We start from the raw sequence: 27,388 nt of genomic DNA on the forward strand, positions 1-27,388 counted from the left end.
CATTCAAATAGTAGGTGTTTTTAGAAATATATAAATATCATAACGATGACAATCGTCGCTACTTTAAGGTGTAATTTGTCCCATATCAAATATACTAATTGTACAAAATTCAAACAGTTATACAGTACTGATTTAATTTTATAATTCTTAATATTGTACAAACACAGTCATTGTGGAGGCCACTAACGTCATGGTATGGAGAGTACATTCCAACCACTACAGTTGTGTAAATTTTTTTCCAACCTGAAGTTTAGTCAGGACACTTTTTTCCATTTAGATAATTAATAACGAAGTTTATAAACTCCTAATATCTTTCAGAATGACTTCACCTGACGTTGTTCGACAGATGGTACGTATTTCAGTATGCTTTCAAAAATGTATGCGATTAACTTCGGGACGCCTCAGAATTGCGGGGCTAACGCGGTCAGCTAACCAGTCTTTAGCTTTAAGGCGAACCATTTTCCTCTCAGACGTTTTGACCAGTACTCGCTATATTAATCACTGGGGGGGGGGAACACGACATATTAAACCCGACTCGGCTGTGTGTTGTGTAGGGAGCGCCGGCTAACGAAGCTGGAACGCTGAGGCCTTTAAGTCCGGAGGCGGGGCAATGTGATTCCGACTTTAGTAATAACTGGGGAATTTGCTGTTGTGAGATTTATATATAAAAAAATCTCTTTAGTGAGGAGTAAAAGTATTGCTGTCGTTTGTTTAAAACTGGCAGTTTATTTAAGGTATTTTGTTGTGTTTGAGTCACCTTTTTGGGGAGAGTGGACATTGCTTTCTTTTAAAATAATTACAAAAGTAGGTGTAGAACAACGTCTTCAAACAAATAAGTAGGACTTGTGACTCATTTCAGTTATGTGCATTTCCTTGGCCTCTCCGTAGTTCCTCCTACAGTCATCGCCTATGCTGTGTATGTGACCTGCGACGGACTGCCGTCCAATCTAGGGTGTGCCACAGCCTTGTACCCTGTGCTGCCTGGGATAGACTGGTCGCCTTGCCGCGACCCTGTTCACGAAACGCAGATAGAAATGGATTGATAGGAAAAATAATGTGCGCCCGTGCCCTGTAGAATAAGGCAAATACCTAAATCAAGAAGGTTATATATTTTTCAGTCTTAGCTGATTGTTAATGCTGAAGTTTCGTGATTAAACCCACACATGTTCTGCAGTTCTCAGTTTTTCTTTAGTCGCTTTCTATTATTATATTTATGGTCGTAATAATAATATCTTTCGGATATATTACCAAATCCACCCAGTACAATGATAGTGATGCTGCGTTAAACAAGGGGTGACTGGACGTAATACCAAGTAAATTTATAACAATTAAATATTTTGCAGTTGCTGTATGCAAAGTCATTGTGAGACCTAGATCTGACAGCCTGTAAAAACCCAATTACAAGACCGATTACTTAAAAATAATAGCCAGTTTTTGTTCTCTTTCTCCTTCCAGCAAGATAAAAATGCTCGTCCTTTGTCCTTATCTGGTCATGTTGGATTTGACAGCTTGCCAGATCAACTTGTCAACAAATCAACATCCCAAGGTTTCTGTTTCAATATCCTCTGCATTGGTAAGGAATTTCTTGATTCCAGAAAGACAAGCATTGATTGACATGGATAATGTTTCTCGTTCCTAAAAGAATTCTTCTGTGTGTGCATGGTGGTAGCATATTTTGTTATCGTTAAAACACTGGGTACATTTAAAGTGATATTTATGTTAAAGGAAATTTGTCTTTCTGTGTCAGGTGAAACCGGTATTGGCAAATCAACTCTGATGGACACACTTTTCAACACAAATTTCGAGAACTTTGAGTCCTCCCACTTTGAGCCCAAGGTGAAACTGCGAGCTCAAACGTATGACTTGCAGGAGAGCAATGTCCGGCTGAAGCTCACCATCGTCAACACTGTAGGCTTTGGGGACCAAATGAATAAGCAAGAAAGGCACGTGCTGCCATTAGGCAGTTTTTAAGATTCATTTTTATGTTTGCTGCAGGCACTTAGACACTTTTATGACTTACCGGTATATAAGTTCTTGTATAGGCATGCTTTAGGGCGTTGGGACACCAGATGGCCTTAGACCCTCAGAAGTTGTTCTCCTATAAGACCTCCTTACTAAATTCCTTTCAATTTGTCATCTTCGGAACCCCCCCTCACCCACACGACCATTTTATTGTTGTATCACATTAACTTCTCTGTCAGTCTGCATTGGTCTTCTTATATTCTTTGCAACAGCTATTCTATATAAAATGGATTGGATTGAAACGTATATTAAGTTTTATATTGCGAACCAGTAGATGGTTTGGTGTTAAGTATAGCAGTGTACTTTAGTTATTGTTTGGAAATACTGTTGTTGATGCTGTTGCTTTACAGTTATCAGACTTTGTCTTGTGATCACTTGTTCCACTCGGCGAGAACAAAGATGTATTTCAGGGCCAATTTTCTCACTCTTCTCAGTTCTAATTAGTCCTTTTTGGCGTTTCTCTGCAGCTACCAGCATGTTGTGGACTACATAGACACACAGTTTGAGTCCTACCTACAGGAAGAGCTAAAAATCAAGCGCTCCCTCCATAACTACCATGACTCGCGCATCCATGCCTGCCTGTACTTCATTGCCCCCTCCGGTCACTCCCTGAAGTCTTTGGATTTGGTCACGATGAAGAAGCTGGACAGCAAGGTCTGTCATCAGTGGATAAAAGTTATCTGTGTACCTGTATGCAAATGTATAGCTTTTGTTTTGTTATCTAAGATGATGAATTAAATCATTTCAAAAGGAACTGCAGATCTCATAGATCAGTGAAGCCTGTTGTAAAAAGTGGGGGGAAATGCAAAACTACCACCAGACTGCAAGTCAAGCTGTCCATTCAGACTTGTTACCAACGAACAAGGACTGGTCTTGGCCAGATGTTGCTAAGCCAGCTGTCACTGAATGACAACTACGATAGATTGTTGCGGATCAACAATATCAGAAGCATTCCTTAATGGGATCTTTATGTTAGAATGACAAGAAAGAACTCGTATCACTACAAAGAGGTCACTAGACACCCCATGGTAAAAACTGAAAATATTTGGCAGAATGTCAAATGGCTGTCCAGTGAGACTGTGGGACCTTTAGAATGCTAATATGTTAGTGATTGAGAAATAAGGAGAAATCTTATTTAGAGAAATCTAAAAACCTATAGCCGTTCATAAAACTCAAACTGTGGTAGAAGATTCATTCAACTGGACAACATTCCAAATCTCATTGGCAGAGTAACTCTAACTTAAAAAAGCTTTGATGTCCTTGCATGGTTCAGAGTACTGAGCTTAATCCCATTTTATAATGTTGGCAAGACCATTTCCTAACTTACGCTATACAGTTTGAGAAGTTTGGAACAGAAGAGTGGATAAATATCCTTATATTGCGTGAAATTGTTCAATTGTTGAATTGAAAAGGTTACTATCTCTAATATTTAAGAGCGAATCAAAAAATATTGTCCCAGCAGATGAATGCATAATCTTTCATGCTTATCAATGGAAACATTTGGTCTTGTAGAAGTATTGCATGTTTCTACTCCTAGACATTGTTGTGGAATTAGCCCTGACCTTGCATATGTTTTCTGCTGCTGTTCTTGTGCTCTTCTGTTTGCCATTACTAATAGTTAATAAATGTTTGTGTGGAAGTTTTCTGAATAATATAGTGTACCCTTGACTCTTTCGGATGGCAGTGTTTGCATGGTTCCTAGATTGTCTTTGGCTTTTCCCACATACCATTCAAATAACTCTCTATCTTTGTCTGTGTGTGTACGCGCATGCCCCCCCCCCCCCCCCCCCCCCCGTTAGGATTGGCTGTCCCTGGTGAATCCTAGCTTGCACTATGTGCTTTGCTGAAGGGCTCTGGACTTCATTTAGCCTGCATGTATGTTAAACTAGTAGTGTGGTGTTTGAGGACTTTCATTTGTGGCAAGAGGATTAGATGTTAGATGTTACATGTTCTGAAAAGTTCTTGTGAAATTACTATGAAGTCTCTGCCATTAGACTCAAAGAATAAACTTTTGGCCCCAACCTACATTTTTTGGACCATGTTTATTTTTGAAACATTTATAGTTTTTCGGGCAGAATGGTTGTAGAGCAGCCTTTTAGGTTTTTGTTGGTTCCTTGTTTTATGTTGTTAACACTCTGCATATGAGACCAGGGTATGAGACCAAACTACTGCCCGTTTCATAATGGTGGGTTTCCGGTTGATGCATCCAACAAGATCTGTGATGTCTCTGCTTGTCTGTTTTCCAGGCTTGTTACTTATCTGGGAGGCATTACTCGTGGCTGTGGACTGGGTGGTGCCCCATCTGATATTACAATTATGACCTCTGGGTCATCTGTGCTGATAACAAGAGAAACCATAGTCAAAGAAACCTTTACTGTTCAGCCCTTGTCAGGTTCAGGAACCTTTGTCATCTGTCATTGATATTTCTTTTGTGCTTTTTCTTGGCATAACTTCACATCCCTATAATCCAACCTGTGATTTGATTTTGTAATTTCGAATGCTTTGTTCTGAATCATAGTCATCTAGTGAATCCATGTAAACAGGACTGTGCCTGTCTGCATAGTAGCAACTAACAAGCATCATTGTTTTGAAACTTGTACTGTAATATGTCTACACTGTTAAAATGAGCAAATGGCACTTTTGTTGAACACTTCATGCTTGAGTGAGTGAATACTAGGCCTAATTATCTTGGTAATTGCATTGTCCTACTTTCACGACTCTTTTAATAGCAATATCTTATTCTTTTGCAACCAGCGTACTTCTCTTTTAGTGAGGGTAACTTTGGGTGTTTTGAGCCCTACCTTGGCCCACTTCCATACCTCGTTACCATACAGCCTTCTTGAGAACTGGCTAGTCATGCTTTTTGTCTTCCCATCTCCTTGAGTGTTACGGATGGTCGCATGCATTATTTCTCTTGTAATTTTTGTATTTTCAATTCTCTTATCAATTCTCTTATCAATCACCACTGTCTCTCCTTGCCATGTGAAGGTCAACATTATTCCTGTCATTGCCAAAGCTGACACCATTTCAAAAAGCGAGCTTCACAAGTTCAAGATCAAGATAATGAGTGAACTTGTGAGCAATGGAGTGCAGATTTACCAGTTCCCTATTGATGATGAGACGGTGTCCAAAATCAATACAGCCATGAATGTAAGTGCGTTTAAGCTATTCCTTCTTGTTCCCTTTCTTGGTGCACAATATAATGTAAGACTAGTTTGTTTTCAGGAAAGTCCCGCCCTGTTATGTTCTGGATATTGTGATGCTGCATTGTTTTAGTATGAGATTCAATACAGTAACCTACCTAGATGTCATGAATTGTGGCATTTCTGGTGGCATGTCTGCTGTTTGCAGGGTCATCTTCCCTTCGCTGTTGTTGGGAGCACTGAAGAAGTGAAGATAGGGAACAAAATGGTGAAAGCACGGCAGTACCCTTGGGGGGTGGTGCAAGGTCAGTCCTGGCAGGTGCTCTGCCAGTGTGCCTCTGCCCTTCGTTTCTGTTTATACAGCTGCCCATTGTCCCAGTGAAGGCAGAGAGACATTGGAAGAGCTGTTACTCAAGTTACCCTGTCCACCCCCCACCCACCCCCACAGTGGAGAATGAGAATCACTGCGATTTTGTGAAGCTGCGCGAGATGCTGATCTGCGTGAACATGGAGGACCTGCGGGAGCAGACACACACGCGTCACTATGAGCTGTACCGCCGCTGCAAGCTGGAGGAGATGGGCTTCAAGGACACGGATGCTGAGAGCAAACCCGTCAGGTACGTATCTTCTTGTGAAGGCCCCTTTTCTGTACTAATAAACAGTTAGTTGCTGTTTGCTTAGGCCATCAGTTTGATTCTTTAAAGGTGTTTAATGTGTTATGCTGAGTGCTCAGGTACAAAAATGGCATCCAGACATGTTCCACTGTTTAGTGGTTAAAGTGAGTTACTCTTCAAAAATGATAATTGCTTAAATAGCAGACTCGGCACTACTTCAGATGGTAGAGTATGACACACCACCTGTGTTTTTGCAGCTTATGCATGTACTTACAGTGCTCACAGAGTCTTAGGACACTTACTTAATTTGGTAAAAATATTGCTCTTTTATTGGTTATATAACAAAATCGTTATTCTTTTGTTTACAAAAATATATGGATGGATGGATTAGTAGTTTAAAGTAAATCATTAACTGCAAATAAAGTACTAATTGATTGAAACTTAAATTATTGTTTTAAAAGAGCTATTCTGAGTTAAAAAGTTCAATGACAAGCAGTTTCATTTTGGTGCTCTTTAATTAGTAACACCTTTGCAATAACATGAAACGCCAAACATTTGTGTTTAATATCCCTTTAGGAGCCAATGACTGCAATTGCGATTTAATAGCAATATGGCAAGAAAAGAATCAAAAGTAATAAAAATTTTGACAATAAAAGGAAATGTGTGTGTGCCCTAGGACTTGCTGGGAGCACTGTATTTGAAGATATAACAATTCATATTTTTTGCTAATTATTTCTGTAGTATATTTACTGCATATATACTTTCTTTTTTTTGGGGGGGGGGGGGCAGCGTGTGGCTCTGTGGGCTAAGCCTGTGTGCCTGTAATCAGAAGGTCCTTGAGCGAGGCCCTTAACCCCCAGCTCCCTGGGTGCTGCTATGGGTGGCAGCCCTTCGCAGACAACTTACTCTATGAAAAAAGAGCAAGTTGTGGGAGGCGTACAGACAATTTCCCTACGGGGATCAATAAAGTATCGATTATTATTATTATTATTTATTATTATTTATTTCTAGATTAGTGGATTCCACCTTATGGTGATATGTTTCTGCTATTCTCTGGTTATTTGGATGTTCCCATTAATAATTCAGATGTTTTCCAAGAACCTGTAGAAGTCAGAAAAATTCTGCATGGATTAAATATAAAGTAAAAGTACTGAATAAATGTGCCCTCACTCTCCTGTGGATGTAGTATATTTCATTTTGAAGGCAAGGTCATCTGAAATTCATTCTTTTCCACCTGAGATACTAACCACTGACAACTGATGAGGAATTAAGTCTGATATGGAGGGTAGTTGGAATTGATTTTTCACTGTTTTGTCAGCCTTGATACCTTTTGATTGCCATTTAGCCTGATTAATGTTTTATTTACTCATGGATTATAGTGACTTCTGCATACAAACCTATGTAGCTTTGATTGGAATGTTGCTGGTTTAAATCCTGTGGTCAGCAGAATAGTCACATTGCCAATGGGCCCTTGAGCAAGGCTCTTAATTTAAAAAAGCTTAATTTTCACCTCTATATTTGTGTCTATGTCTTAAGGGAGAGCAAGGTGAGATGCTGAAACTAAATAATTCCTATACGCCTGTACTCGTATCTTTACTCTATGAGTACCTGTACCTAGTGCTGTGCGATATGACGATATATATCGCATGACGAAATAAATCTCTCTAGTTTCATATTATCCTGTATCGTTTGTTTTACCCTTTTGTCTGTGTTATGTAAAATCACATCCACACAAATGCAGAGTGATTTGTACACTAGAAAGGGGTTTTGCATATTTGTGGATCATGTTACATTTTTTTACCTCGTTCTTATTTATTTGCAGATTTTTGTCCAATTCCTACCTCAGCTGATCTCTAGAAAAAAAACCCATAAATACAAAGTGCAGTAGTGATATATATCATTCTCGGGATTTGAGATGACTTGTATCGGGATATGAACCTTTGGTTGTATTGCACAGCCCTACCTGTACCAATAGCAATTGAAGCATAATGTAATTTGTGTCTATGTAATGTAGGCCAGTGGTTCTCAACCTTTTTTGCACTGTGACCCGATTTTTACCATGCCAGCTCAGTCACGGCCCTATATCAAGAATAGGATTAAATTGATGCTATGATGAAGCAGTTGCAGGATTAATTGTAGGATTGGGGCTGGGAAATCTGATCGTGGATCAGCATAGGAGCTTTCTGATGAATTGCTGGTGCTTACATTTCCAACTGTACCTCGCGACCCTTTCAGAACTTGCTGTGACCCAAATTTAGGTCCTGTCAGGTACATATCTTCTTGTGAAGGCCCCTTTGCTGTACTAATGAACAGTTAGTTACTGTTTGCTTAGGCCAACAGTTTGATTCTTTAAAGGTGCTTAATGTGTTATGCTGAGTGTTCAGGTCCAAAAAATGAGAATAGCTGATGTAGAGCATGTCAGTCCTGTGGAGTTAGTGTGAATCTGAAGTTTGTTTTGTCGCCATGACTTTAAGTTCAGTCTTTTTAGTCTTGGTTTAAAATAATTTGGCAGCAGGTACAGCTGCATCATTCCCATTGTACTAGCATGTGCAGGCTTGAGCACCGTGACACTGAGTTGGTTGTTTTAAAAGTAACATTTCCTGGGAATCGAAATGGGAAGGGGGGGGGGATTCTCATGAAATTTGATTTTGTTTGAAATGAAGAAATGGTATTTGTAAATTAACAAAAGAACATCCCCCCCCCAATTTCTGTCCCTGCCCATGCCTGCTTCTGATCAGTGTCTAAGTTGAACCAGGGCCCTGACAATTGTTGACTTAACCCCATGGAGCCAGACATTCTTCAGATGTTTCAAACTGCTTCTAAGCATTTATCAAATCCCTGTGAACTCAAGTGGTAAGACTGAAGGTAGTACCTAGAATCACAGGATTATTCTTTATTTTTTTTAAGTTTGGCCTTTTATGGTATTTTCAGTTATTGGAAGGATTTTGGTTGCTTTGGGGGATGAACCTCCAGGGTCATTCCAGGTTCTCAAGTTTCCTTTATCTTCCATTTTGGAATTAAACAAATACTGCTGCTGTTTCTGCAGACAGGAGGATTCTTGCCTTTGGTGCAACAGAACACTGATCAATGTGAGAAAGTTATACTTTATGCTGATTTTTTTCCCCTCTAAAACAGGAGCGGTGCATGTCACAACTGTACATTCAGATGGTATACACATGGAATAATTTGGTCTCAGTTGCCATGGTTTAATTTGGGTTTTAAAGGGAGCTGATCAAGGGTTGAGTCATCGTGGTTTGTGACGCGGACTTCATTTTTCCACACAGTGTATCAAACACCACCCAAGACAAACCCCGCTCTTAAAAAGCCAAAGTAATTCTCTCTTCCAGTTCTACGCCCAGTGATGTCAGTGCAGAATGCACCTTGTTTACTTATTTTTACGTGCATGCCACACAAATGTTTCATTGATTCATTGATTAAAATGGCCTTGCAGCTTGTTATAACAAGTACATTATCTCAATGAACCTAAGTTATCTCAATTTGCCTGAGTTCTGTATATCTTTTGTATATGTACTGTATGCAGGTCAGTTCCCTAGACTATGACTTTATGCTGAGTCTCTGTCTTGCAGCCTACAGCAGACATACGAAGCCAAGCGACAAGAATTCCTTGGGGAGCTTCAGAAGAGGGAGGAAGAAATGAGGCAGATGTTTGTCCAGAGAGTTAAGGAGAAGGAAATGGAGCTGAAGGAGGCTGAAAGAGAGGTGCTTTATTATCACTAGCCATCCGTCCATCCTTTCTCTACCACTTATCCAAGTCTCGGTCACTGGCAGAGCTGGCCAGACCGCTTCTCCCCAGCCAGTTCCTTTGGGAGAATACCAAGGCGGTCCCTGGCTGGTCATGAGATGTAATCTCTCCATGATGTCCTGGGTCTGCCCTGGGGTCTCCTCCTCGTTAGACATGCCTGAAACACCTCCCCAGGGAGGCATCCATGAGGCATCCTTGACAGTTGTCCGAACCGCCTCAGCTGGCTTCTTTTGATGTAGAGGGGTGGCAGCTTTACTTTGAGCCCCTCCCAACGGCACCCTGCAAAGGAAGCTCATTTCTGTCCATGATGTCATTCTTATGGTCATTACCCAGAACTCATGACCATAGGTGAGGGTAGGAACGTGGCTCTACCGGTAAATCAATAGCTAAAATTGGAACAAGAGAAGTAAAAATTTATCATTGTTTTATAAAGTTATCATTGTGCTAACAGACAAATTAATTACACATGTCACAAAAGAAATAAATGATATCTTGAAGTGTACCTATCATGTTATAGAATGTGTAAAATTGAAATATTAGATTCTATAAACAAAAAGGTGTGTGTGAGAGAGCGTGTGTGTTAGTGTTATTTAAGTGGTTGCTGGAAGGAACACAATTAATATATAAAATAAACAGTAGCACAATAGGTGTAAAGTCATTTCTAGCTTATTGCATGCAGTTGCCACACACCAAAGGATGTCAGATATTTCAACTTCTTTTATAACATGTTGGGTACTTCAAGTTAATTCTGTTCTTACATTTGTGTCACTTGTACTTATGCCACATTAGGGTAATTATACTGGCACGCACAAATAATACACCTTTTAGCACTAACTTTTATAAGTCAATTATTGTTTTTAATTATTGTTTCAATTATTGTTATTGCTAATGTAACGAATAAATTAATAATTTTGGTGATGGCTAGAAAAGATAGTCTAGTTGGTTAATAACTGTTCAGCTCAGCATTATTAGTCTAGATGGAAATTAAACTATACTTTTTTGATAGTGTGTATCTGAATGAGAGAAAAACGACATACATAGCTGTAAAATGATATGTAATGGAAGGTACGTCCATATCCAGAGGATGATTGCAAGGTCATAACACCTGGTTCCTCTACACAAAGTACATGTTTGTAACGGTGTGATGCCATGATGATGGTCACATAACTGCAAACGCTTTTCCTGAATGTGTTGAACAAATAATGTTTTTTTGAAATTTTGCATAAAGTCGTGGAAACTCTGAATAACAGTTCCTCAAATTTCTAAAAACATATATTTCTTTGACTAAAATTATCCCAAAAATCTGGTTTACAAAAGACAAACTCGCATGCCTGTCTAAAACCCTGCACATTTAGTACTATAGTTCACTAGAAACATATGCCCACCTTCCATTTAATGGGTCCAAAGTAACCTGAAGGTGTAACATTAATGTTATTCTATGTCTACATGAGTTTAATACCTCAGTCCATAGTTATGTAGTTTAGAAAATTTATATGTCTAAATTGGCCTTAGTGTGTGTGACATTTCCCATGAAACTGACTAGCATCTTGTCCAGGGTGTCCCTTGCCTTTTCCCTGTATCCTGGGGTAGGCTTCAGGCTCTACCCTGATTAGCTGAGTAGTTATGGAACATGGATGGCTAGAGCGGTTTCCATCAGCTGCTGCCACCCTGTTGTCATATTTAGAACTGCAGCCAATTCTTCTATCTTAAATTCAGTTGCAGGCCAAGTTTGAGCAATTGAAGAGACTTCACCATGACGAGACAAGCAAGCTGGATGAGAAGAGGAGGATGCTAGAGGATGAGATCAACACTTTCAACAAGAAGAAAGCTGCCACTGAGCTGCTTCAGGCTCAGGCTTTTAACACTAATGCCAACATTAAAAAAGACAAAGATCGCAAGAAGTGAGTGCTTCCAGTCCCTATTTAATAACAATGATAATATTAATGAAGTTAAAATGCTGCTTCCTGCAAAAGAAAAAAGGCCTTGTATAGATATCTGATCTTGGTGCTTTCTTTGAGTCTTTAAGTAACCATGTTGATGCTAAGTTAAATAACTTATAAAACATGTGTTTTGCACTCTGTTCATAAACTATTTTTAGGTTTTGTGGCCATGTATAGAGGGCCTACAGTGTGTGGGAAAACCTCTGGTAACATTGTTGTTTTAATAGTCAAGTCTGTCCAAGGATGTTAAAATTGTGCTCACTTGGGTCAGAGTTGCTGATGCTGGTTCAAGTGTCCATAGCAATTTACACGGTAGCAATTATAGCCAATGGTAATAGGACATTTCAGGCCACTGTCAGCATGTGCACGCAGTAATTTTGGTTTTGAAATGAATTCTCATAATTTCATCTTAGGGGGCCAGTCACAATCATGTTAATAGACATACTCTTAAGGTAATGATGCACATGGCAACTTTTTGAGCAATGTTGCGAGGCGTTTGGCAACCAGGTCAGAAAATGGGCAACTCATCTGGATCCTAGCGGTCACAAACATTTCCTCAGTGCCGATCAAAGATTTTCCATTAGAAATTTGTTGCCCAATATGAATGGGAAAGGGTCGAGTAACTTTTGCGGGCAACATTGCCTAAAAAGTTGCCCTATGTATTTTCACCCTTAGTCTCTGAATTGGACCAAACTCATTTCACAAGCAGGAAATCTGTAGTTGGTGAGAACTTGCCCTTTTCACTGAATTAGGCTACACTGGTCCTCTGCTCCAGGGACAGTATAAATTGTCTCACTTCCCTGTTTGTATTTTAAACAGAATTATACATTGCTAAAACACACCTCATAAAGATTTATTATTGTTAACTTGTGTAAGTTTTACTAGGTAATTTTCCTCCTTATATATTAACCCTCATCACCCAAAGCAAGTTCTTTTGGTCTTTCAGCTTTAAATATCGCTGTTGGTTCCATTCAGTGTCTGGAATCTAATTGGCGAATCTGAAAGCATGACACTGCTGTTCAGCCATGACTTATAGCAGGCCTCCTGCAAAATGGCTTCAGCCAGCTAATAATTCAGCTTCCTGATTGGCTCTCAGCTTGGAGGCAGTCACCTGACTGATTGCCTGTGTGAGTGAGTGCAGTGAAATAAGTCTGAATTGGACTCTACTTTCCCATGTCTTTTGTGTCAGCTGCTTCTTTTACCACTGTCCATACAACTAATCGGATGGGCACACGTAGCTGTCACCCCCCAATGTCCATCATAGAGGACATACACCGTATGCAGACAGGCTATGTAAGCAGGACAGCCTGCTGCCCCGACCCCACCAGCAGTGCATCACAGAATAAGGTTCCTTATTCGGATTCTTTTCAACTTGCCATCTGTTTTCCATGAACACATACGCATTATATATTTGAAGTGCGTCAGTTAACAAGCCCTGAATTTCCTCCCTGTGCTGGAGAGTAAATACACACTTGGTACTGTGTGAAGAATCATGAATAAAATGCTTGTGGTATCAGGAGCAACAGGGCTACGGGAGAGGAATAGAGATAAAAGTGTTAAGCCCTTGATGAAGGATGTTAAAAGCTTTTTTTGTTGTTGTTGTTGTTTTCCCTTCTTTTAGCTCCGGTTTTATGTGAAGAAACACGCTCAGCTGCACCCAGCACTCGGCTCTCTAATAACAGAATAGCACCTGTTGCTGCCCTAATCCTCGCTGCTTCATGTGCCAAGCTGTGGATTACTCTTGCCTTTTTATAACACTAGTGCCTTGTTATTTGTGTACCCCCCCCCCCCCCGATCCTTTAAGCCATTGCCCCAGAGGCTGCTAGCATGGCTGTCTTAGCCCCTGACCTGATGTAATGGTGCCCTTTCTTTGGTTACGTCAAATAAGAGCATGTTCATGGTCTTGAACTGTAACATGCAGCCATGACAGTGGATTTTTCCTCCACTCCGTTTAGCCTCTAGAATGGACCTGATAACAGGGTTAGCAGTGCTGGATATCCTGTGTAGGGAGGTACACCCTGTGTGTGTACCTCTACTCTTCACTTATTTTGGGTTGTTGTAAGAAAAGCAACAAACTGTTACTTTTTTAATGAATCAGGATTTGTTTTGTTCATGCATTATGCTTAACATCATTTAAGGGATGTTGGATGCAAAGAACATTGTATGCCTTTATTTACAATATTTTTGTTTCATTTTCTTGTGTCATGTTAACCAAAGAACTATTAAAATGGCATTTTAATGTTGGGCCTGCACGTTCTAAAAGGCAGCCTCTGAATTGCCATTTATACTCATACTATGCAAATTATTAATAGACACTTAAATATAATGCATTCAGACTTTTCCTAAGTGCCTTTTGTACTCTAATTTGCTGCTGTATTTTACTAGCAGCTGAAACGTTTACCTTAAGTGTTTATTTTGTGCTGTAATAATTACCAAACAATGGCATGGTTCATAAAAACATTCATGCTATTAAAATGTTATTCACCAAATTATACTCTTTATTGGTAACATGTTTGTATAAGCAGTGTTGGAGGTATAGGGGTATTGTGAGTAAAATAAAATTCTATTTCTTGGATTTTTTGTTGTCATGTTGGCAAGAACCTAACCATTCAAACCCAACTCAAATATGAATCCTGCAAACCTTTCACCCACTAGCACCCCCTATGGGTTTTATTACAACTCTGCACTTAATATGACAATCTTTAAAATTGAGGTGTAATAATGTAATGTCACAAATTTGAAACTTAAATTGTAACTTTATAATCCTTTAATAAGCAGTAAGTTCAAACTTAGAGTGCTATAGAAATTTAATTTTGTTTGGATCAGTCATGTCTAATGATGTGAACTGACTCACTAGTAAATCTGTTCTTTATCTGCTGCTGATCAAGTAAGAAGTTCACTTCTGATATAAAACTTATTGCACTAGCAGTAACACTATGTAATAGCATGTTATCTGTATTTAGTCATGTTATTTCCACCAAAAGGCAAATACTGACTTGGGATTTTAATGACAATAATTTGTCTTAATTCACAAGTAAAAGAACCGCTAAACTAATTTTATTCAAGTAAGTGGTCCGCTTCTTGTGTATAGCTTGTTCTTTGCACCTGCAGTAACGCCATGTAATGGCCGTCTTACCTGCATTTATTCATATTTCCACTCAGTATAACAAAGCAATTATCTAAAAAAGGTTAACTTACAATCATAGCAATGAAATCTGCAGAAAATGTCTATTTTTAAAATCTGCTACAAACCCAGTGACATTTCAGTCATATTAATTAATTGCGTATTTTTTTTCAACATAAATTTATGTTGAAAAGTTCAAAGTTAATTTCTGAGCCAGCTGCAGGAAGTGAACGCATTATCGCGGCACCAGAATTGATTGCTGTTGGGAGAAAAGTGTTTTTTTTTTCCTTTGTCCCCGAGGAAGTAGTTTTTGAGAACCATACATACTTTTTTCTCTCACTAAAGACTTGAAGAAATATGGAACCAGCAGTCATTTCCTTCTGAGCTTTTGCTTTTTATATCTAAAAAACAGACACATTCTGGCTCATAGCTTTTACAGAGCTAAGGGGTGTATGTAGGCACTGGTGCTGATATTATGCTTTATGACGTCTGAAACATGTGGAAACTAGTATGGACAGGAATCCTGACGAATTCATTAGCAGACGATTTATCAGTGGTTATTATATCTGCCACGTAGGAAATGACTGTTACTGAACCTTTTTCAGACTGCAGCCTGGCCAACAACAACATATAACATTTTCTCACAGATCTGACCAATCCATTCCTAATAGTGCCAGAATTCAATCGCAAGCTTAGCTGAGACCAACGTAAGCGGACAATCTCCCGGACTAGAATTGGGAAAGAAGATTCCAAGATTGGGAAAGACCACAATTGTTTTTTTTTCTTCTGTTGAGCAGGTATGACTGGAATTTTGTAGTTTAAAAACTCGTGCGATATCCACAGGGCAACAAGCTTAGTTCGTGGGAGATAATATTAATAAAAATATATCGCAACAGTACTGTGGAATACCACTAGAGGGCGTCAAAGAATTATTTGAATCTTGAAATAAAACTAAATACTGCCGCGAATACAAATGGTGCAAAAGGGCGTAAGGAGACATTGAAGAATTAAAATTCTGCTTCGAATAATTTCGCGAACAAATCTGAAAGCCAATAGATAGAAAATTCCCTCGAAAGAAAACCTTATATGGAAATTGGCTGAATTTCAGCCCTAAACTCAATATCTTCATAGCAATATATAAAGCTCATTTTGAGAATAGGATATGACTTACATGGTTATAAATGAACATAACAATGAACAAGTTATTAAGTTCTAGAGGTTTTTAGTGTTGCTGCAGATAATGGGTCCAGGGCAGACCTGTGTAGGCGCTATTACAGACATAGCAAAACAAATGAGGCAGTTTGCCTGAAAACAGGAAAATTGCCACGTGAGACGGGGGCACAAATGCGAGTCTGATTCCAGACTTTCCAAAATGTCACTCGTTCTTCTGGTCCTGCTAAAGTTAGGAAGATAGTGCAGACATTCAGATGTTAAACTGCAGCACCATCTGAAGCGAAAACCGGTTACCACGGTAACAGGCAGAAGAGAAGAGGAAAGACGGGCTTTTGCGGACTAAACGGGTCAGAGTAAAGACCCACAGTCATTTAACTATTATACTCCTTTTCATTACTGGTCAAATGTTATCATAATATGCCATTGCATATTTCATGAATTTAAATGAAATTGTGAATAAATACACACAAAAATATAAATATATAAGAAAAAAATACTGTTATTAGAAAATTAGAGCTTTGATGGCAGTAATCAAAAATGTATGAGGTGGACGACGGCTGTCGCTAAAAGAACAACAGCCGTTGCACATATATCAGTGGGTATTCAGTTAAAAATGTAGCCTCACTTTATTTCTTGGTGGATTCACAGATTGCGATGCGTCTGAGATGCCATTTATTTCTCACAGCAGAATCAATGATAGCTCTTCAAGAAGGAGCTTTTCAGCGTCATGCACACTGGGGGAGTTGATTAAATTTTGTTCTTTCTTCTTGGTTTCTTGAAGGACGAGGCCAAGATCTGAATTACAACACAAAATATTTTTCTCTCAAGCCTATTTATGGTGGGAAATGAAGAAGGTAACTGATCAGGAAATGGTAAATTTAATTCTTCTCTGGAACAATTTATGCTTGGTATTGAAAACTTTATGTCCAGTCGCCTGTCTTACCTTCTTGGAACTGAATGATGTCACATGTATAGCATTTATTAGCTCCACAGCCTCATTCTGCCAAGCATAAGACCAGTAAACAAAACTAGCATCAATAAAATTGACCGATTCAAGTACAATAAGAACAACCATGAAACAGACCCTGGTGTACAGCTCTGAGGGTTATAACTGTGATCGAAAGGTTGCTGGTTCAAATCCCATAGCTAGGAGAAGTGATTTCACTGTCGGGCCCTTGAGAAAAGTTCTTAGCCCCAACTGCTGCAGAGGTTCCAGTTCGTGCTGCTATCTGATCCTCACTTTTATGTTGCTTTGAACAAAAACCATCTATTAAACAAAAGGAAACACACTAATGTCCAGCACCTAGATTTTTTTTAGCAGACAATTGTTAATTTTGCCACATGGATTTTTTTTTACTATATATGAAAAAATATCTGAATTATGTGTATATCTATATTGCATAATTAAGAATTAATTCTACGAGATAACGAGATAGCTTGTGGCAATAACAGTTACACAGCTAGTCTGGAGTAGTTCTTTTGCCTGGCTTTACTAGACCAGAAGTGTCCAGGAATTTAATTCCTTGAGGATAACGGTGAACAGCTTCGCTGGTTAAAACGGTAAGTTCCGGGTGTAAGGCAAGATCTGTTGGTTCAATTATTCTAGAACAAACCCAGCTGAGTGTCAATGTGGTTGAAATAGTGGAGTTAATACAAATTGGCCTACATGGAATTAATGGAAATGTGTAATTAGCTGCAACTCTGTAATGGATAAAAAATAAATTATTCTACAAGGGACTGTAAATAATACCCCTTTAGTAATACGGACTTGGCCTGCCATTACATAAATATTCTGCTGAATGGATGTCATTCTTCTGTTATTTCGTGAACTAGTACATTCAGTATTAGATTTTGATCTCCCAACTTATCACTTTACTTAAAGTTGTCATGTATAATGCACCATAGCATCATAATGCATTATAGTAGTCAGTATAAGAATTTATAAAGCATTACCGCATCTTCCATTGACAATCATAAGGCATTTCAGTGTTGATTAATTGATACTTTATTGATCCCCGTGGAGAAATTGTCTTTATGCCTCCCTCAGCTTGCTCTATGTAGAGTAAGCTGTCCGCGAAGGGCTGCCACCCGCAATGGCGCCCAGGGAGCTGGGGGTTAAGGGCCTTGCTCAAGGACCCACAGACATGCTGTGGCTGGGTTTGAACCGGTGACCTGCTGATTACAGGCACACAGGCTTAGCCCACCGCACCACACACTGTCCCCTTTATATTATAATATATTATAATACTTAATAAGCACCGATGATGCTCTCATCCATAATGAACTATAAATACTTTCCTAATCCATTATCATGGTCGGCGTAAGAATTAAGGATACAATGTATTGTATTATGAAGGCATTTATAGTGCATTATAGATGTGAGCTTCCTAAAGCATTCAAATGCATAATAAGCATGGCTATAATGTCTCATGCCTTTTTATAAATATGTGTAGTCATGTTTATAATATACGTATCCACCAAAATGTGTAATGACTGTGTTCATTGATTATTATTGACATTGCATTCATCGAAAATGTTACCCATCATTCCTGTCATTTTATACTCTGGGTAGTGCACTGAAGTAACTTAAGCAACCAACATACAGCTTGTTAGTAAAATTAGAGGAATAAGAATAATCATGATCCAGCGCAGAACCACAGGATCCACAGCCTCTCCCCCTCTTATTCAGGTTGGTGGGATGGCCCATCTTCACCATGGTTACAGTGTAGAGCCAATACATGCACTTCCTTGACCCTTATATGATCACGGCTGTCCCCATGCATCTCATACACGTGGTGATATTTACACATGCTGACCAAGAAGAGAAAACTAACATTGCTGACTAACAACAACAAAAATAATTATTCAGTGTAATATGGTGGCGTGATTGCGAGGTGTTTACAATTCTGCTTAATTTTACAAAGGCTGTTGCGCAGAAAAATAATGCTTTTGTACGTGCAAGAGCAGACGTACTTCCACGGCAAACTGAACAGAGCAGATATCAGTCAGTATCTTCTTAACCGTAAATCACCACAAACGACTCATATATTCCCAGCTAAAACATACCTCCAGTAGGCATATATTACATGCAGGAACTGTACGAAGGCGACGACAGTACCAATACCTTGGGGACAGGGTCCGAGGTGGTGGCGTCCAAATGTGTGTGACCTTCAATGGGCCTTTGACATGCCCCATTTGCACGCAGCCTTTTTTGGTACCTCTGAAGGACTGAACTGTTATTTTACCTTCTCCACCCCAGCAGGAACCTGCCATGAGGAAGTAAGCCAAGCAGCACTGCATTTTAAACCAATAGCATTTATTGCTAAACTGTACTTAAAAACAACACTCCATAGCTTATTGTACAAGACAGTGTGCACACGATCGCAAGGCTAAATGACAGACCACCAGCACTGACAGAACAGCCTCAAAAACCTGGAGTTCCTTAGCCTCATGCCAAAACGTTGCCACACAATATATATATGTATATATATATATATATATCTTTTTTCCTTTTCTGGCAGTAACATAAAGTCTTTTAAATCAATAAAGCATGACTTTTCATACTGGACTAAACTTTACTTTTATTCTTTTTAGTACCACATACACATGTAAAAACTGAGCACAAATGTGGGACAACCCTGAATGGCACAGAAACCCTTGGAAAATCCGGGGATTTATTTTTTTCTTTTCTTCTTTTTTAACGATATGGGCAGCAGCTGCATAAATCTGCCCCCCAGCCCCTTCAGGATCAATGTGAGGATGAAGAGGTGAGTATGTGCTTCACACACGACGCCAGGAGGCATCGCACCCCTGGCACGAGACTGAGCGGATGCTTAAAAACACCACTGGTGCATAAATGGATAAGAAAGAGTGCTTCCAGGTTTTAGCCATAAGATAATACCATCTTAAATAATGTTCCCGTACACCTGAGGACTATAATTCTACTGTGCATAACACATTCTTAAGGTGGCCTCACATAAATAGACCCTCAGCTCTCCGCACTGACCTCCTGCACTTTGACCCATGGGATCAGAAAGGGTCAGTGTTACCTCCATTGAGAAGATCAATTCAGTCGGGGAATTGAGACTGGGTAACGGATTATATTCTCACAGACGCTCCTGGTCTCCCACAGATTGTGCTGTCGCAGGGGAGGAAAACATCACCCCAACTCCATTACTCACTCAGACAGAACTATACCATCAGAAAACAGGTCCGACCTCGTTCAGACACCCGCACTGGGCTGTACTGGAAGTGGTGCCAGTGAAATGCATCATGGGATCATATCAGGAAATGGTCATCACAGATGCCTGTGCCATCATCACTGTAGGAAGGTCATTCTTCCAGACTCTTCAGAGAACATAATCATACTGTGCACAAGTCAAACTCAAATGTGCTTTAATTCTTAAAAGATTTAACCCAGTCAAGGGACACAAAAACCCTTAAAATCGGACTCCTCAGTATATTTCTACTGACATGTACTAACCAAGTGGTGGTGGGGCTTACGACCATATGAGTCCCTCGATCAGGCAGAGCTAGGAACCCCCTAGGCTGTGCTGCAAGGCGGCAGTTCTTTAAGGATAAAAGCCGGCGGTAATGATGGGCTCTCGTGGTCAGGTGCTTCCATGGCGAGGAAGCGCTGACGAGCACGCCGGCTCCATCTCGCCGCAGGCCCTCCCTCCAGAGGCGCCGCCCAGCACCGCCGCCGTAACGCTACGGAAAGGCCTCGTGGCGATTGAATGAAAGAGCTCATTTGCTTAAGAGGGGTGAGACACGCCAAAGCTGCTGTCTGTTTCGTCACGCCCCCCCAAGCGCAGGTACTGTCATGTACAGCGAGAGCCTGAGCTCTTATATAACAACAGGGCGCAACTGATGAAGTAACGATCTGAGGCTTGTTGTGTTCCATCATTTGCCTTTGAATCAAAATCTTACTTTGAGCTGCGTCCTGTGAGCTCACTGCCGACGGGAGATAAAATACCGCGGCCTCCAGACATCCGCCGGGGAGATGGGGGGGGGGGGGAGGTGCGGGCGGGGGGGAGAGACCAAAGTGATTAATAATTCATGATAGAGTCAAAATTGTGCTTTACGGTGAGACGTAGGAGCTCGGCACTGAGCTTTGGTACGTGCCGGATTGTGCCCCCCGGGGGGGTTGCGTGGTGGAGAAAAAACCTGTCATCTCTACAAGATGTTATTCATAAACTGAGGATATTCTTATACCCTACGCTGAATTTAATCAGCGATGCTACACTTCATCTTGCCCAGTTTCCCTGACTGCCGATGTCACTGGCTTCTGAGTTAAGGACCGCTAGGCGATGAGGATTATCAGGGATGCTATTGTTCAGAAAATATGTATGTTGCCGCTGCCAAACGGATATGAAGCGATCCAGCGATCTCCATTTTCCTTGTCGAGCTCAGATCCTGAGGCACCCTTCAACGCCCTGCACGGCTGAAGCTGAAACGCAGACCTGCGGGACGCTAAAGTGACGGCACGAAAAAAAGGGCTTAATGGCGCTACAGACGCAGACATGCAGACGTCCGCGATTCACTGTAGCTGCTTCCCGATAAAGCGACAGTACAAAACGGATGAAGAAAACCGAAACTTTACATTTATCAAGAGTTTGAGGTCTGCCACACCAGAGGGCTAGGTACACTCCACCACCAAAAGGGGGCGCTCTTTTTGAAAAGATGGAAGGCACTAACTTGAGCCAGACCGCTGAACGGACAGTGGCCTCTGGGCATGTCAGTGAGGTCAGACCGCCAGCTGCAGCCCAGATCTGAACGTGTGGAGGAGATTACAGCAACCCCGGTGAAGAAGTCCTCTCTGCTTTACATTTTAGAAGAAAAAATTAACATTTAGCAATGGCAGTGATTAATAATGATTCTCCTTTTTGTTTTTGCATCATTGTGCTCCTTCTGCTGCAGTGCCATTGTCTCTGAATGGAAATCTGTAGAGATAATCTCGATGGTGTAGAAAACATTTTATATATATATATATATAGACTATTGTAGTAGACTACAGACTATTGTCAGCACCATGGGGGGGGGGCGGCTGGATTCCTGCTTCTGAAGGTTGCAGAGCAAGGGACCCCCATGTGGCATCCACTGTGAAGGTCTATCTTGAAAGCTCGCTGGAAGAGAACCCCCCCTGCTTGAGATCTCCAATGGACCGAACCCCCCACCCCCGCAACCCCCCCATCACTTCTCAGAAACTTTCCACAAAGCTGCCAGGAAATAAGCCGGAGCGACCCGTGCGCTGCAGGGTGCCTTTGTACCAGCCGTCCTCCCGCTTTTTGTGGACAAAGACGATGTCGCCCTCCTTCAGTTCGATCTCGGCTTCGCTCTGGGGGGGGTAGGGCACCACCACACGGTACCTGGGGAAAGAGAGGAGGACACCCCTGAAATAAGGTCCCCAGCTGGGAAGGAATACGCATAAAGAAGAAATAAGTCATTTACGGAAACAGAAGGAGAGATGTGCAGAGCTGTGATAGGAGAAGAATGATAAAGACACTTTGTGCCCAAATGAAATGCTTCTTTGTACTTATTTAAATCTCCAGTTAGAGGATTTTAATTGTAGTTGCTGTTTGCTGTTAACATATACTCCTAAATCTGAATAATATACATTTTTTTAAGGGAAAGCACACTGGGAAGCCAATTCATTTCCTTGCTCGTAAGACTGTTATGTCTTTGGTAGCACAGTGTTCCATATCCCAAGCAGGGCGGCAGGCTGTCAGTCTGGCATTACACACCAAACATGTGTCACCATCTGTTGCTTGTCTCCTGCAGTCTGTTAGCATCTTCTGCATAGCACAGAGTGGATGTCTGATCAGACTTTCCACACTCTTCCCTATCTCTGACATCTCAGTCCAGTAATCCAACTCTACTCCCACCACTGTAATACTGTGAAGCTATATTCAACACCACTGAAGACCATCAAACATCAACATACCCTCATAGCTGCCAACTGTGAACATATCTCCAACCAGAACCTTCATCTATATGAACACCATATCAACAGTTTCTTCCAAATTCCACATCTACTACCATAGCCTCCATCCATAAGCACAACACCCTCAACATTTCCTTCTAAATTCCACCTCCTAGCACAGCCACCACCCATATCCATATCACCCGTAATACCTCCTTCCAAATTCCACATCTCCCATCACAAACCCCATCCATATCCACATCACCTTAAACACTTTACAAATCCCACATCTCCTACCACAGCCTCCATCCATATCCACATCACACTCAATACTTCCTTCCAAATTCCACCTCCTCCCAGAGCCACCATCTAGGTTGCTGTTTGAAATCAACCAAGGGGAAACTCTGCAGATTCTCTAAATTCTATCTTCACACTGAAGGTGCCAATCCTTGCAGAGGGTCCAAAGTGACATTTTGTCATGGGCCCAGAATTACTAGCTACACCCCTGGGCTGCTACAGCACAGTGATATCAAGTGAACCACCTACTCACTCGGCAATCACACTGATTAAGTTTAATTTCAGCTGAGATATGAACCGCAGTCAAAGAAGATTTTTAGTAAAATCTATCTCAGTAGAAGGTCAAGCATGAGTAGAAAGCCCAATGAAGAACCTAATGTGCATCTCACATTCACATATTATATCCCACAGACGTAGCTGAGCACAAATGAAAGAACAGCACATCATTTCTGCATTGATTTCCCTGTGAGGGACACAAATTTCAGCCTTGTAATTACTTCAGTAAAAGTGAAGCAATATCTGTACTGTCTCGACCTGACATCCACAACCTCCAGCATGCAGTGAAAAGAAAATCAATTAATGATTTTTCTTATCCCCACAGCCATAAATTATCTGGACCTTGGTTCTCAGAAAAAGACCTACAATCGAGTCCTATAACAGGAGCAAAGATGAAGACACTGCATGGGTTTAGTCAGGCACTGCTGTCTTTGTGTTTCTGTGTGGAGGAGGCGTTAAGTGCCAACCCACAAAAGGTGAGTGCGGCTGAATCTTCATAGATTTATCTGCTCAGACTGCGATTTGCAGGGAACCATTATAGCCATCGACCGAACCATCAAGGCCCCAACACTAGCATATGTGGCTCCAAATGATTGGGCAGCAGATGTTTCAATATGGTTTTCGCATAAATAATAACATGCCAGGATTGATCAATTGAATGTTTCAATTACATTGAAATTAAATGACTTACACTATACATACTTTGGTATTTGTCTGGAGCATTTAAGCCCCTACTGAGACTCAGAGAGACCACATTTTGTTACAAGTAAAGTTGTCCAACCAGCAGCCACCCACAGGGACCATGTGCATAAATATCGAAGCGCTTGAGCCAGCTTCTTCACCCCAGATCACACGAGTGCGTGCGGCAGTGTGTTTTGGGTGGAGTTTGGGGAGGGCTGGGATGGGAGGATATGACTTTTCCATCTTGGAAGGCGGTATCTCACATTTAGGGTTTTTTAGCCCAGTTCATTTTGCCTACATTGTCCTATGAAAATTGGAATATTGTTTTTGCATTTGGAAGCAGAAACATTGACTTGGGCGGGTGGGGGGGGGGGGGGGGGGGGGGGGCATATGTACTCATTTCAATCTCAGAACAGCAGAATTAATTAAAGCAGGTGCTTTACAATGATCCTCTTCTGCAGACCTTCCACCACTAGATAAATACAGTCAGGAGCGTCACTGGTGATTATGAAAAGGGGAGCTAAGCCATTATTATGGGAGTCTGATTTTAATGAAAATGAACGAGGACACACTATTTAAACTAAGTGAAGAAACCCTAGCAATGCCCCTTAATACAGTCATAGTCATAAAGCAAAATCGGCAGGGTCACTTTGACATAAAGCGTTGTAGGACTCATAATTATCTGGCAGTGCTGATTTTTATGAGTAACAGAGCAATGATTTTCTCCCATTGCATTAATATAATATGCATTCAATAGTGTGTATGAATTCTTTGATGTTTTTCCTAAATCTTGGGAGATATCTAAGGGTTTGGGTCTGCAGAAGTCCACCCCAAAAGCCAAAATCTGGTGATATCGCACAAAGAGAATGGCAGAGGTGTATGAGCTGAGACTGGTGGGGGCGGCAGTGAGGTCAGCTCTGGCACTGACCTCTCTCTGGACAGGGGCTTGGGTTCTGGACGGAGAGCGAGCAAAGCGGAGCAGGGCTGCCGGGCCGGCGGCGACACCGAGAAGTTGAGGTCCAGGGAGCCCGACTTCCTGTGCAGAGGCTCCATGCCCATGGCGCCCTGCATCTCGCTCTCGATGGGGCAGGAGCCGGCGCGTCCGTGGCTGGGTCCCGAGGCGCCCGCAGCCCCATGTGCTGGCATATCGCCGGCGGCCTGGGGCTGGGGATCGTGGGTCGGGGACACGGACGGCGGGGAGCGGGACTTCTTCTTGGCTGCTGCACCAGAGAGGAGTTTCAAGAAACCTCCACCCTTTCTCTCCTTCTGGTGGGAGAGAAAGTGAGAGAGAGAGAGAGAGAGAGAGAGAGAGAGAGAGAGAGAGAGAGAGAGAGAGAGAGAGAGAGAGAGAGAGAGAGAGGGGCATATTCAATCCACCCTGAGCAAACTCACAGATACAAATATAAAGAAATATAAGCTCATTATCACAGAGACATGGAACACTTGCTACATTTGCAAGAAACTCAGGGTAGGAGACATGGATAAAAGGGGTTTTCCCCAGTCCTACGTTATTGCTAAACGTTGTTGCTATTGGGCCAGTTACAGTGAAAGGGTTAGAATCAGAAACATGTATGGAAAGGTTGGCTCAAACAGCGCAGGGAGGGAGTATGGTAGGTACACAGAGAGGGTAGAGCACTGTTCCAAACTCTAATTCAAAGCAGACGAAGAACACAGCGCCCACCTGTGCTACATTAGCTATGACAAGGCTTCATCAGCACCAGGAATAACGACAAAATTTACATTTATCACATTCAAAGGGTTCTGGTCTCCCACTGACAGGAGGCTGCTTTGGCTGCAGTTAGGGCCTGTCTCTCTGCACATCTTGGCCAGCAAAGTCAAGTGACACGCTCAAAAAAACACTACCCACAATGCATGTTAAGTAAGATTTGTTGGGGGGCCAATGGGATTAAAAAGCACTTCAAGAGGGTGGGGCCAGAGTGTACACAAAATCATTGACACCCCACTGTAAACCTTGTTAAGTGCTTCTGACCATAGACCCAATAATGTAATAATGACTTCCACATTTAATATAAAATAACCACAAAGTAGCATAAAATTACAATTTTCATATTTACCTTTTCTTCCCTCGCCTGTAATGTGTCAGAAACACGGCTGAGATATAAACCACATCGCACATCAATTTCCGATGAAAATAAATTATACCTCTGCGAATAAATCAGCAAGGAAGACAAATGAAAACATAAAATTGTAATAGTAACTTTGATTCATTGTGGGCCTTTGTAATTACAGGGAGCTGCAGGTGTTCTCCAAATCCATGCATCCACAGCACAGATATTAATTCTCTGTACAGTGCATGTTTATAGCCTGTATAATTAACGTCACGGAAGACTTATCAGGAGACTATAAAGGACCTGTGATCGATTTCTTCTGTTCTTTGGTGGATGGTTCTGTTACCCCCTACTGATTATCATGATTATTTTACCAATCTCTCACTTGGAGATTCTATTCTGTATATTACATATACTTATGTTTACTATAGCAATTGTATTTGTAATTAATAATTGTTGCTTACAATATGAATATAACAACAGTACTTCCACGCTCCCTCATACAGGCCTGGAATGTGCACCCATTTGACCACAGGACTCTTGTTTGTTAATCACTATGCCATCTGCTGACTTATGGCAGAATTGCCACACACATAACAGAAACTAATACCACCCTCTCATTGGTCATAGAGGTCCCTCTCTCTATGAGCTGGGTGACTGTCTGCTGCAGAGGAGCCAATTATCCGTGAATAATCAGCACCGGGGAACGTGTCAGGCTGGTTGTCAGCACAGGGGGCAGCCTCACGCCTCACTCCAGACGAACGTGGGCATAAGCTTCATTCACTTCCACATCCCTGACTGCCTGACATCCCTACAATTAGTTATACAGCAACTGCCAGTGCTGACTTCTGCTCATTCGGACCATTATTAAAACAGCTGGGGCGGACTGTCATTCCCTTCAGATTCCCACGGTAACAATGTAAGGGGGTCCGGCTCTGCATTCATACAGAGTGCTGCTGTGTCTTCACCCACCATTCTTCTGAATTCCACTCCGGCAACGACACTCAACCAGGAAATAAACTGAACAGAAGCACCTGAGGGAAGAATCTGGTCACTGGGACAAAGGGATTTTGATCCAGGTGCTTGATGGGAAATTTACCTGCAGCCAGGACGATTCCAAGGACCCCTGAGTGACAGGGGCCTTAAAAAATTTGGAACATTATATGGTTGGTCTGGGCTTGGTGCCTAATATGATACGCTTTTATGGGGCCCAAAATCTCTAACGACACGGCTGCCAGCAGCACATGGCTTGTCAGAGAGACCAGATCACAAGGGGAGAGCAAACACCGAAGCCGGTTATGTGGAAATCCAGGCAGAAACTCCTGGCACATCGTTAGCCAAATCATCTGCGAGAATCAGCGCTA

At 41.4% G+C, this 27,388-nt stretch overlaps 2 protein-coding genes across 4 annotated transcripts in view; one reads left to right on the forward strand and one right to left on the reverse strand.

The window, feature by feature from the left end:
• The first annotated feature begins 190 nt into the window (after positions 1 to 190).
• Positions 191 to 14,057, forward strand: septin10 (septin 10). Its single transcript, XM_048977985.1, has 10 exons — positions 191 to 349; positions 1,456 to 1,573; positions 1,748 to 1,943; positions 2,490 to 2,676; positions 5,011 to 5,172; positions 5,374 to 5,470; positions 5,614 to 5,782; positions 9,367 to 9,499; positions 11,259 to 11,443; positions 13,104 to 14,057. Exons 1-10 carry the CDS (start codon positions 320 to 322, stop codon positions 13,117 to 13,119), a joined length of 1,293 nt encoding a protein of 430 aa, XP_048833942.1. The 5' UTR covers positions 191 to 319; the 3' UTR covers positions 13,120 to 14,057.
• A 6,742-nt stretch (positions 14,058 to 20,799) lies between these two features.
• Positions 20,800 to 27,388, reverse strand: part of LOC125709467 (E3 ubiquitin-protein ligase SH3RF3-like) — a 108,474-nt gene continuing 101,885 nt past the window's right edge. For 2 of the 3 annotated variants that reach the window (XM_048977949.1, XM_048977948.1), the window contains 2 exons: positions 24,884 to 25,221; positions 20,800 to 22,147 (listed from right to left, as the gene is read on the reverse strand). In XM_048977949.1, coding sequence (XP_048833906.1) covers positions 21,979 to 22,147; positions 24,884 to 25,221 — 507 coding nt within the window. In that variant the 3' untranslated portion in view covers positions 20,800 to 21,978. The remainder of the gene's footprint in view (positions 22,148 to 24,883; positions 25,222 to 27,388) is intronic. The other variant, XM_048977950.1, reaches the window with a different exon arrangement.

This window comes from Brienomyrus brachyistius, chromosome 16 (genome assembly GCF_023856365.1).
Source record: "Brienomyrus brachyistius isolate T26 chromosome 16, BBRACH_0.4, whole genome shotgun sequence".
NCBI classification, from domain to species: Eukaryota; Metazoa; Chordata; class Actinopteri; order Osteoglossiformes; family Mormyridae; genus Brienomyrus; species Brienomyrus brachyistius.